At 35.9% G+C, this 13067-nt stretch overlaps 1 protein-coding gene across 16 annotated transcripts in view; it reads left to right on the top strand.

Moving 5' to 3' along the window:
* GPHN (gephyrin) overlaps nt 1-13067 on the top strand; it is a 643001-nt gene that overhangs the window by 567385 nt on the left and 62549 nt on the right. For all 16 annotated transcript variants that reach the window (XM_082734092.1, XM_082734090.1, XM_082734087.1 and 13 more), the window contains 3 exons: nt 1720-1839; nt 3379-3437; nt 4495-4648. In XM_082734092.1, the coding sequence (XP_082590218.1) occupies nt 1720-1839; nt 3379-3437; nt 4495-4648 (333 nt within the window). The remainder of the gene's footprint in view (nt 1-1719; nt 1840-3378; nt 3438-4494; nt 4649-13067) is intronic.

Below are 13067 nucleotides of genomic sequence, written 5' to 3'. Positions count from 1 at the left end.
CCACTACCAGCTATCTCTAGTTCTAATGGGACAAAGGGAACGAGTTTTACCTGGACCTGGGGAGATTCATAGCTATGAGACAACACCACCCAATAGGAGCTGTGGCCCTCAGTAATAAAGATGACATAGCCATCACCACACTGCAGCCCAGCAGAGAAAGAGCAAGTAGAATAAAACCCTACCTTTCCCTTTCTTGTACCTCTAATCTCTTGTTGATCATTCCCATTAGCTGAACCTAATCAGAAGCCAGAGTAATCGGAACCTAGATGAAATAGTCCATAGAGAGCAGCCTTCTGGGTCACAGCACAGAATAGAAAATGAAGATGTTATCTGGAGAAGCAAACAAAAAACAAATCCTGATCTTTGTAAGGGCTTATATTCTAGAATGTAACAATACACTTAACACCATACCTAGTATAAATTGAAGGGTTTGATAATTTTAGTTATTGGTAATATTGTTTGCAGTAATATTATTGAAAAAAGATTTTCAAGGCTGCTCTGATAAACAAATTTCCTGTTTTGCTTTATACTTCTATTAGAGGGGTATTTTTCCTTAACCATTCCCTAAATTTTTTTAATGTGGTAGAAAATATATAAAATAAAATAAATGTACCATCATAACCATTTTTAATGTACAGTTTAGTAATGTTAATATATTCACATTGTTGTGACTTAAGATTTTTAAATACTTAAGAAGATATCTTAGAATTCACTTTTAGGAGAAATTTGAAGCATTCCTTTTCCCAACTCTTACCTAAATCATTGGCCTATGAGGCCAAATCAAACCTATCAAACGGATCTTACAGAAATATGCTTTTCTCTATGCTGAGAGAAGTTTGCAGGGCAGGGCCTGGGGTCAGTCTCCTGTACCATCTGTATGAGAGATCAGATAATGAAAATCTGTATATAATGTTTAGCAGAAATCATTACAGACACTGGAATCATTTTTTAATTACTTCATTGCATTTTCTAGACTTTCATTATTGAAAGGTGAACTAATATGTTTTGGAAATATTTCAAGTGAAATAATTAAAATGATTTTTCTGACTTGCCTTTATTAAATAAAAAAGTTTACTTAAGAGGCGCCTGGGTGGCTCAGTGGGTTAAGCCGCTGCCTTCGGCTCAGGTCATGATCTCAGGGTCCTGGGATCGAGTCCCGCATCGGGCTCTCTGCTCAGCAGGGAGCCTGCTTCCTTCTCTCTCCCTCTCTGCCTGCCTCTCAGTGTACTTGTAATTTCTCTCTGTCAAATAAATAAATAAAATCTTTAAAAAAAAGTTTACTTAATAAAGTACTACATTTCTTTAACATCAAAACTTAAGTAAATGACCAATGTGCTAGTTTTTCATAATTGTCTTTCATAAAATCACATTGCATGGCATTTTTTTTCTTAAAGACACTCAAATCACTTTACATAGAAGTATTAAGAAAATTCACATTATTTGAGTGAGACACAATAGTGACAATTGTCACAGTTCTTCAAAAGGAAAACAGGGCACCCAGAAAGACATCTGTCTAGTGGTCTTTACCTTAAATAAGTTAAAGCCTCTTTGGTGTAAATACAACTGTTTGTGGGTAGTTTTTATTATTTTGGGCCAAAATGAATAAGAGTATAAGATTTTCCTTTTATGGTTTGTTTCTAAAAATATTAAATCTCCTGCAGACTTTTCCTTTGCCACAGCAGAGTAAATCAATTCTTTTTTACATGTTTGTATTTTCAGCCAACTCAAACAGTAATGCCAGGACAAGTCATGCGGGTTACAACAGGTGCTCCAATCCCCTGCGGTGCTGATGCAGTAGTACAAGTAGAAGATACTGAACTAATCAGGGAATCCGATGATGTATGTCATCACCAGGTTTTACTGCTCTGTTCCTATGGCTGGGTTATAAACTATGCCCATTTTCTGCAGTGTGTATAAGATTAATCCAGTTGGGCTTTTGGGTTTTATTTGTTCGTTTGTTTGGTAATGTTAGGATCTTACATTGTAGTGTATGGGTCTCCAGTAAATAGGAATTGCCTTATATTTAAAAATCTTTTTTTACAGGAGATATTTTTATGATCATTACTATAATTATAATAGAACTTGAACCACAGTTGGCCCACGAAATTTCACATGCAAACAAGGAAGGAAACTACCTCCAATAGAGCAGCAGAGATAATAACTGTTGACATACCTTATAGCTGAGAAATTTATTCAAGACTAGCTTCTGATAAAATGTGAAAGAAAATTTAACAGAGAAGAAATTAACAAAGAAACTTGAGCAAGTTCTTAAATATTACACTAGGCCAAGCATTTGAACCAAATAGCCCTTCAACTCTGGTTTTCTATAATTCATAAAAATCTTTGCCAGCAAATGACACCCTGGAAAAATTAAATTTATGTCGGTGCCCCCTCTATAGCCTACAATAAAGGATCCTGGGAATTTTCTTGGTCTAAATGGGTCTTCATCTCACTGAAACTCGTGGCAATTATTGGAACCAGAGGGTCAGCCACCAATAAAAGAATAGTTTCAACTGACATTTTAATGATTAGTTTTCTTAACTCATTTTTTAAAGTAGTTTAAGATATTTTGTATCTTAAAAGCCGAAGCTAAAATAACTAATATTCTTCTGGGCTGGCTGGCTATATAGTAAAATTTGGCATGCTGAGAGACAGCCACTTTTCTTGATCTGGGATTTTCTTTTTAATTACTTTCCCACATGTAAGGCTTATAAAATTCAAATCTTGGCACACATATCACACTGCCTGCTGTTAAAACTGTGCAACAGATTTATTGGGCATCAGGGAAGCCAGCAAAGCATTGAAATCCAGAACACATGCATCCACCGACTCTGCCGGATGACAAGACACAGTTCCAGTGTCACAATATTATTCACAGCCCATAAATGTAAAATTAATGATCACCATTAATTTACAGATATCTACTACCAGGAAAACTGTAAGTCCTTCATTGAAATTTCTGCAGATATCTGGGAAACTTGGCATAATTCATGGGAACAGAAGAGACAGGTTATCTCCATCCACACTTGATGTATCTATTAGGGTAGCCATATAGATAGATCTTTTGTTTTCCCTTGAGAGTGCTATCCTACAATGTAAAATCCAGTATTTGAATTGGTACATTTTTAAAAACACGAAAATTATGAAAAAAGTTTTATTTATTTATAAATGAATGTATTGGCATCAAACCTAGTTTTTCAGGTACCTGTGGTAGAAATTTATCATGTTCAAAATGTGTAGCAAATGGTTCTGTTTCTCTGTATTTGTATATATTCTGTACCTATCTGATGATAAATGCATCTGAGTAGCTAAATTGTACTGATCAGAAATTCTGTTAGTTTATTCTGTTCGAAATTACATGACTTGCTCTTATTATAGGGCACCGAGGAACTTGAAGTACGAATTCTGGTGCAAGCTCGACCAGGCCAAGATATCAGGTAAATTCATAATGTATAGAATGTGTAGCCAACTTTTGTTTCTACATGATCATGAACTCAGGAGAGCATGGCTATTGTAAACCCACAGCTCAGTCATTTAGCCATTAGTGTTGAGGACTTTTAACAAGTAGCAAAATGAATTTTCTTAATTCTGCATTTCGTGTCTACTCTGCCTACTTTTTTGTAAACATAGTAAAGGTAAATACAATAGTCAAAAGCAACATGAGAAGGAGTAAAGTCATGAGCCTACTTAATCTGCAATTAATTCTGCTTTTAGATAATCCAGAAATCTAGCCCCACCCCAGATAATCCAGAATTTGGTATCAACACAGATAATCCCAGATTTGAGTTTTTATGCAGTTAGCTGATAGCCCCTCCTCTACTGACTACCAATATTAGTAGAATAACCTGCTATTCCTTATATACAAAAATGAGACTACTGTCTTACCATAAGTAGTGCAAAAACTTTATATTATTTTTCTTACATTGGGATGTATTTGCCCTAAGTCATCAATACTACATTTGCTCAAATGTCCTTATAACAAAGCTACAATTCTCACATCCCTATGGCAAGAAGCCAAGCCAAGTAGACTTCTGTGGCCGTAGACCTGGGCCAGCCTAAATTGTCCAAATAGAAATTATCCCTGTGACTGTAACCTCATTAGTGTTATTCTCCTCATCCCAAAGCTAACATGCTATGGACATCTTATCATTAATGCCACTAGATATATTCATATGAATTCTTGCCTTATATCAAAGAAAGTTTGTAGTTGGTATTTTTTTACTGTAATTTAGTATAAAGCAATTTGTAAAATAGTTTTCAAATGTGAAATAACATATTCCTTAGCAAAAATGGAAATCTTATTTCTTTTATTTTGTGATTTAAATTTTTTATTAAAACAACAAAGAGTTTTAGAAGCTTTTTATTTTATTATTCTGTTCCTACCTCATCTCTTAACTCTTTTCTCCTCTTAAATGTCCTCCTTCTTTGACACTAACGTCGATTGAGAAGATATTATTCTTATTATACTGCTTATGGTTCTGCTTTGACTTTCAGACCCATCGGTCATGACATTAAAAGAGGGGAGTGCGTTTTGGCCAAAGGAACCCATATGGGCCCCTCAGAGATTGGGCTTCTGGCAACTGTAGGTGTCACGGAGGTTGAAGTTAATAAGTTTCCAGTTGTTGCAGTCATGTCAACAGGGAATGAGGTAAGAAAAAAAAAGTTGGGGGGGAGTAAGTAACTAATTCAACTTTCAGGTAAAAAGTCTTTTTGACTTCTGTTCTGTGTCATAAATAGAATATTGTGGATTACAGATTTTTACCACATACATGTAACAGGGAAATAAATAGGATAGTTCAAGTACAGAAGATAAGGAGGAAGACTAGAATTACATATTAAGAAATCTTCCCTTCCATTTATTAGAACAAAATGTTATAACCAATGACCTTTCCACACACTCAGTACATATAAACAAAGAATGTTGACTGCTAACTATAGAATTCAACTATGCAAATTGAGTGCTCAGTCTATTAGGACAATGAATTCTACCTACCCTGCTGCTGAGATGATGGGCCACCTCTGTGTGGATCAGTGAATTGGGACACAATGGTTAGCCCTTCATCTTGCCGGAAGTTCCTTGTGATCCTTAGTCACCAGGAAGAATTTGATAATCTTTTCTCTTTTTCTGCAAGGATGGCATCTCTGGTGGCATGTTTCTCAATATGTCAAATGTCATTTCAACCCTGATTTAGGATGGGGAGTTTCAATTTGAATTTGAAAAATTCCTGTTCCATGTTTTGCTTATACAAGAAATCAGATGTTCTAATCAGACTGGGAATCTTGAAAAATGGATCTGTTGGTAATTCAAAGCCTAAGAGCAGAATCAGAAACTATTGAGATTTTTTTTTTAGGCCTTTAGACCTTACTATTTTTAAAAAGATTAACAGGATTTCTTTTTTTTTTTTTTTCTCTTTTAATCCCTAATTTTATTCTGAAAATAAACCATTTATTTGTTATCATTATTTTTAATTTCTTCAAGTCTTGGAAATGAACATTTTCAAAGGTCTCTGTTATCCTTATAGCTCTTTTAGAAAGGGAAAAAAAATGGGGTAAATTGGAAGGGGAGAAAAAGCATGAGAGGCTGTGGATCCTGAGAAACAAATTTTGGAGTTTTGGAGGGGAGAGGGAGGGGGATGGGTGAGCGTGGTGGTGGGTATTAAGGAGGGCTCATATTTCATGGAGCACTGGGTATGGTGCATAAACAATGACTCTTGGAAAAATTAAATTAAATTAAATTTAAAAAAATAGAAAGAGCAAAAGAAAAGAATAGAATATTTGTTTTGCTAATGGAGAGATCAATCAGTATTCTAGACTTAGTATAGGTACACTGGTCATTCTCTAAAACTATTGACTGACCCAAAACATTCTTTTCAATTGATCTACATAGTGAAGATTTTAATATCCCTAGGACTAACTGACATTATGTTTGGCATCAGAAAGAAATATCTGATAAACTGGTTGACTTAATGAACTGTTCTTATTTGTGATTTATTTGTATGCTTTGTGCATGTAAGTGAGTTCATGGGGGGTTTGTGAAAGCTAAAGAGAATGAGCAAATTCATGAATAACTAGTTATTAGGCAACTTTGTTTAAGCTGTATTTCTTGTATTCTTCCTAATGTTTTTGTAAGGCTGGACCATAGTCTCACTTATCCTCCAGACTACATTGTTAATATTTTTAAAGCTATCATACATTCTGTATTAAAACTGTTGGCTAGTGGTAAAGAAAAGTGATGGGATAAGAATAGAGATGATAGTTACATCATGGAATCTAAGGAAGAATTCGTAGTCCTAGTTCCCTGCCTCCATAGGCTTGATTATCCTTGATGGGCTTTCACAGATGCTATTTTCTGTGGCCTACTATATTTACCATGGTTTTCCAAGGGAATAATGTTTCTAAATCTCTAAATCCACAATCTAAAATAATGTTTCTAAATCCATAATCTCTGGTTCCATATAGTTCAGCACTCATTCCCTAGTTCCATCCAAGATTAGTTGTTATTATGACTCTCTGTGATTGTATAGTTTAGTTCAACCAATGTTTATTAGGTATCTCTATGCCAGGAATTATACTGGAAACTGGGAATAAAAGAAATGAATGAAGTATAGTATCTCTTTTGAAGGCTTGAGATCTTTGATAGAAAATAATGGGGAAAAATTATTTTGTTTCAGAGAGGCCAAAAGAAATTAATACTTGTCTGTTAATGTGGCAAGTCTATAATTTAGTCAGTCACAGCACAAGCTCCCCTTTAGTACTAACTGATTTCCCCTGGTATGAGTGGCTTTATATATGTCCACTTTTGAATCCAGCGTGGTGTATCAGTAAGCAGAACAGTGGCCTGAGGCAACCCAAAGAATGCCATACAAGATATCTGTGTATACTGTCTTTAAAACCTGCCCAGTATTTTGTAACTACATGTGTTTATTTGGGATGGGGGAATTATTTCAAAATTGGGAGGTACAGTTGTGAACTATAACTAGTACAGAATAGTCAATGCAGACATTTGTTTCTTTCAACAAACTGTGTATGTTAACATTTAGGTAATACCATCCAATAATTACATAATTGTGGCATTCATTTCCAACCTCATGCATTTGTTCAATAAATATTTATTAAGCATCTATTACATGCTGGAATGTCCATGAGGGGTTATCTTAACTAAAATGAGTTTTATAAGTTGTGAATATACTCTGTCATGAACCAGTTTATTTAGAAGGGTTTTGAACTGGAAATTCAGTGTCCAGCAAGGCTGCATCAGACTTTCATCTTCAGTGGAACTAATCCTCTTAATCGTCTACACAGCCATCCAAGAGTTATTTTCTTTTTTCTTCAAGTAACATTCAGGTGCAAGGGAACAAGAATTATACTAGGAGACTAGGGGAACCACCAACTTAGAAGCATGTCCTACATAAGAATTAATATTTTTTCTAATAGTCTTAGGCAGCTTCCAAGGTCCCTATAAGGGAAATGTGTAGATACAAGTGTCATCACATTGACAAAAGGCCAAAGATATGGCTTCCCACTAGGTATTCATAGTTCATGTATTTATTTTTAAGATTTTATTTAGTTATTTAGTTATTTAGTTAGTTAGTTATTTGACAGAGAGAGAGAGCAAGAGAGGGAACACAAGCAGAGGGAGTGGGAGAGAGAAGAGCAGGCTTCCCACTGAACAGGGACCCTGATATGGGGCTGGATCCCAGAACCCCGGGATCATGACCTGAGCCAAAGGCAGACGCTTAATGACCAAGCCACCCAGGTGCCCCTATAGTTCATTTATAGTACCTTCTAGTCCATATGCAAGTTACCAATAAGATTATTTTTGCCATGGAAAATGCTGCCTAATAACAAGCTGACATTTCGTCTTTATCAAATTTCCAGGGAAGAGCTAGAAAGTGAACTGAAGCTCAAATTTGTCCTTAGAGATGGAAAAGGGTTTTGTAACTCTTTACCCTCACATAAGAGGATCCACTGTGTGTAGAAAATTAGAAAATAATAGTAAAACTTACTATAAGTCATTCTGCTTTTTATCATCACCATGCACTGGCTATTCTAAGAAAAGTCAGTGATAAAATATGCTCTGCAGGGCCATTTCCACCACCCTTCCCCATTTAGTATGCTACCATACTGATGCCAGGCACTGTGCTGACTGCTCAGAATATAGCAGCGAACGAGACAAACAAATTCCCTGTTCCTACAGAATTTATATTCTAATGGAGGCAGGATAGGGGAGATAGTAAACAAAAAATGCCAGTAAGTGGTATGAAGAAAAATTAAGGATAAGATGATAAAGACTAGTAGTAGAAGAGGTATATGCCAAATATTACCTGTTGAAACCTACCCTACATCACCCCTTTCATATTCTCCTCTTTACAATAAAGCTAGAAGGCTGAAAACCCAATTTCCTGGATTCTTTCCACCTGTGGTCCTGTTAGGTTTTGTCATTGGGATGCATTAACACAATATTAAAAGTTGGAAATAAATTAGAAGTAGGGGCACCTGGGTGACTCAGTCGTTAAGCGTCTGCCTTTGGCTCAGGTCATGATCCTGGGGTCCTGGGGTCCAGCCCTGCATCAGGGTCCCTGCTCAGCAGGAAGCCTGCTTCTCCCTCTAAATCTCCCACTCCCTCTGCTTGTGTTCCCTCTCTCACTGTATCTCTCCCTCTGTCAAATAAATAAATTAAATATTTTAGAAGAAGAAGTTAGCTGAAGTATAAGCTCCTCAATCCCCAATAACATCACTTTCTCCCAGCAGCCTTAGGGACAGTGGTGACTTCCTGTAGTTACTGATCTTTGGAGACACCCTTTTCTCCTTTTGTTTTTCCAGCCCTCCTAAAACATTTGAAACCAATTCCCTGTATTCAGTCCTTTTTTCTTCCACTCCCCTTCATTTGAAATACCTAGAGGATTTGGTTTTCCTTTCCAGATCTGACTGATAAAGTTTTTTATATAGGGTAATCAGGCCTCACTGAAGTGATAAATTTAGAGTGGAAATCTGAAGGTATCGAGGGTGGTGCCATGTAAGGGGAACTGAGTTCCAAGCAGAGGGAACAACAGAGACAGAAAAATCCTGAAATCGGGGGTATGCTTGTGATGTTTATAACTGAAGTATAGAGGGAAAGGAGCAAAGTAAAAGGATGTGAGGTTAGGGAGGCAACAGAAACAAGACCATTTTATTCTAAATAGTCAGTTTTGAGGAAGGGAAGCATAACATGAAACATACCGTGTCTTAAATTTTTAAATGTTTACTCTGGCTTTAGTATGTCATGGCATATATATATGGAGAGAAAAAGGAAAAAGCAGGGAGACTAGTTAGAAAGATATGTAATGTCCAGCAAGAGATTTGGACCAGAGTAGTAGCAGTGGAAATGATGAGAAATAATCAGATCCAGGATATATTCTGAAGTTAAAGCCAACGGGGTTTGCTAGTGAATTCAAAGTAGAATATAAAAGAAAGTGAGGAGTCAAGATGAATTCCAAGATTTTGACTTGATCAATTCTAAGGATAGTTATTACTTAGGTGAGAAAGATTAGGCAGCAGAAATCAGGCTTCTGTTTTGGACATGTTAAGTTTGAGATACTTAATTAAAAATCCTAGTAGAAATATTGAGTAGGCAATTGAACATATTGTGTGTAGCACAGGAGAAAGATTAGAGCTGAAGATATACATGTGGAAATTATTAGCATATACATAGTATTTTAAATCATGAGACTAGATAAAGTCACCTAGGCAATGCATATAAATAGAAGATAGGGTATATAAGTTTTACACTTAGGAGGCAGCTGGATCTTCCTCTTCTTTCCCCAATACTTTTATTTCCCAGGTATTTTGTTTTGTTTTGTTTTATATTTTCCAGTCTTATTTTCTTATTTTGACTCTTGATGATATCCTCTCTTTCCGAATCCTTGAAACTTTAGATGGTGACCTAAAGGTCTTTAAACTGGACATAAGTCAACCAGCTGCCATTAATTCAGGGAGTCAAGATAGTATGCTTGCTATCCGGTTACTCAAAGTCCAAACAATAATTCTTTTTTTTAGTATGCATTGGGTCTTCTAGTTTTGGGGGTACTGTCTCACTTTCAGCCATATTCCATAACTCATATTTATTCATTTAATATCCTCTTTCTATTCCTCATACTCCCTTTCTATCACATACACACATGCACACACACACATGCAAAATTAAATGTATTCATCTCCACTATGTATTTGCTTATTTTTTTCCATCTCCTATCATTTTCTTGGCCACTGTCAAAAACAGAGGCCTATATAAACAAGTTTGAACTTCATTTATATAAAATCTCTCTAAAACTCCATATAATACTGTTTGGGGCCTTTCACAAGCAGCTGCTATTACAGAACTGTAATACTTAACCTCACTAATAAGAGAAGGAACAGAAGGTTGAGTATCTTCTATGACCAGTACCACTATGTGCTTTATGATTAAGGCAACACTATGAGGATAGTATAATTATCCTTCATTTCAAGTAAGAGAAAATTGAAGCTCAAAAACACAACAGTTTTCCCAGTGTTATCTATTTTGTGTAAATGATGGAGCCTTATTTCACTACTAAGTCTTCTGGCTGTAACAACTTTTCTCTCACTGTGCCACAATACTTCCCACAGGAGTTTCCTTACATTTCATTTCTCTACTTTTCAGTGGCAGTCCCTGAAACCTCTAAGGTTAGGTAGTTTTTACCTTTGTTATTTTCTACTAGCTATACCATACTTCCTATCCAGATTAAAGACCATGATTTACCACTTTAATGTTGCTCTTTAGATAGCCTCACTCCTTTAATCTGTTCCTTTGCTTCCTATGCTAATAAATAAACTGATCTTCTGCTTTCTCCATTTTTGCTCCCAAGCAGACAAATATTACTGAGAAAATTCAGAGAACTGTAATTACCTGGCCCATAACAAATTTCTGCCATTTAATGTCAACATGGTACTTAAAAGTTGCTCAATAATTCTGATGTCACTATCTTGTCAGTTTCCTAGCACATTCCCTCAGTAGATAGTTCATTCATATATTCTATATAGTCTTTATTTTTTCTTTGTCTCATTTTTTATTTTTTTATTTTTTTACTTAAATTCAATTAGCCCACATATAGTACATCATTAGATTCAGATGTAGAGTTCAATGATTCATGAGTTGTATATAGCATCCAGCACTCACCATATCACCTGCCCTCCATATCACAATGCCCATCCCCCCACCGACCTTCCCTCCAAAAACCCTCAGTTTGTTTCCTATCGTTGAGTCTCTCATAGTTTGTGTCCCTCTCTGATTTCTTTCTATTCTGTTTTCCCTCCCTTACCGTATGGCCCTCTGCACCTTTTTTTATACTCCACATATGAGTGAAGCCATATGATAATTGTCTTTCTCTGATTGACTTATTTTGCTCAGCATAATACCCTCCACTTTCATCCACAACAATGTAAATGGTAAGTATTCATCCTTTCTGATGGCTGAGTAATATTCATTTTACATACACACACACACACACACATACACACACATATTTTCTTTATCCATTCGTCAATGGACATCACAGCTCTTTTCCACAGTTTGGCTACTGTGGACATTGGACATTGCTGCTATAAACGCTGAGGTGCAGGTGCCCCTTAAGATCACTGCATTTGTCACCTTGGGGTAAATACTTAGTAGTGCAATTGCTGGGTCATAGAGTATTTTTAACTTTTTCAGGAACCTCCATACTGTTTTCCAGAGTGGCTGCACCAGTTTGCATCCCCATCAGCAGTGTAAGAGGGTTCCCTTCATCTGCATTCTCGCCAACATTTGTTGTCTCCTGACTCATTAATTTTAGCCATTCTGACTGGTATGAGGTGATGTCTCATTGTGGTTTTGATTTGCATTTCCCTGATGCTGAGTGATATTCAGCATTTTTTCTTGTATCTGTTGGCCATTTGGATGTCTTCTTTTTTTTTTTTAATTTTTTTATTTTTTATAAACATTTATTTTTATCCCCAGGGGTACAGGTCTGTGAATCACCAGGTTTACACACTTCACGGCACTCACCAAAGCACATATCCTCCCCAATGTCCATAATCTCCCTGATATGAGGAAGTGGTGATGCAACATGGGGGCTTAAGTGGGTAGGAGAAGAATAAATGGATGTCTTCTTTTAGAAATGTCTGTTCATGTCTTCTGCCCATTTCTTGACTGGATTTTTTGTCTTTTGAGGGGTTGAGTTTGATAAGTTCTTTATAGATCTTGGATCTGTATCTAAGATATGTCATTTGCAAATATCTTCTCCCATTCCATAGGTTGCCTTTTAGTTTTGTTGACCATTTCCATTGCTATGCAAAAGCTTTTTATCCTGATGAAGTCCCAGTAGTTCATTTTTGCTTTTGTTTCCCTTGCCTTTGGAGACTTGTCTAGCAAAAAGTTGCTGTGGCCGAGGTTAAAGGCCAGTATTCTCCTCTTAGAATTTGATGGATTCCTGTTTCACATTTAGGTCTTTTATCCACTCTGAGTCTATTTTTGTGTATGGTATAAGAAAATGGTTCAATTTTATTCTTCTGCATGTGGCTATCCAATTTTCCCAACACCATTTACTGAAGAAACAGCATTGGATATTCTTTCCTGTTTTATCAAAGATTAGTTGACCATAGAGTTGAGGGTCCAATCCTGGGTTCTCTATTCTATTCTATTGATCTATGGGTCTGTTTTTGTGCCCATGTCATTCTGTCTTAATGATTATAGCTTCTTTTTTTTTTTTTTTATGTTATGTTGTTTTAAATTTGGCATTTTGATGCCCACTAGCTTTGGTTTTCTTTTTCAACATTCCTCTGACTATTCAGGGTCTTTTCTGGCTCCATACAAATTTTAGGATTATTTGTTCCAGCTCTGTGAAAAATGTCCATGGTATTTTGATAGGGATTGCATTGAATGTGTAGATTGCTCTTGGTAGCATAGTCATTTTAACAATATTTATTCTTTCAATCCATAAGTCATTCAGACTTATTTCTATGCTTATGTAAATATATATTTGTAAAAATGGGACAGTGCTATAATGCTATTATATTCTTTTTTTTTTTTAAGATTT

The sequence above is a fragment of the Mustela nivalis genome (genome assembly GCF_964662115.1).
Source record: "Mustela nivalis genome assembly, chromosome: 6".
Classification (NCBI taxonomy): domain Eukaryota; kingdom Metazoa; phylum Chordata; class Mammalia; order Carnivora; family Mustelidae; genus Mustela; species Mustela nivalis.
Note: the sequence above shows the minus strand (reverse complement) of the source record. Positions and strands in the feature narration are given on the sequence as shown.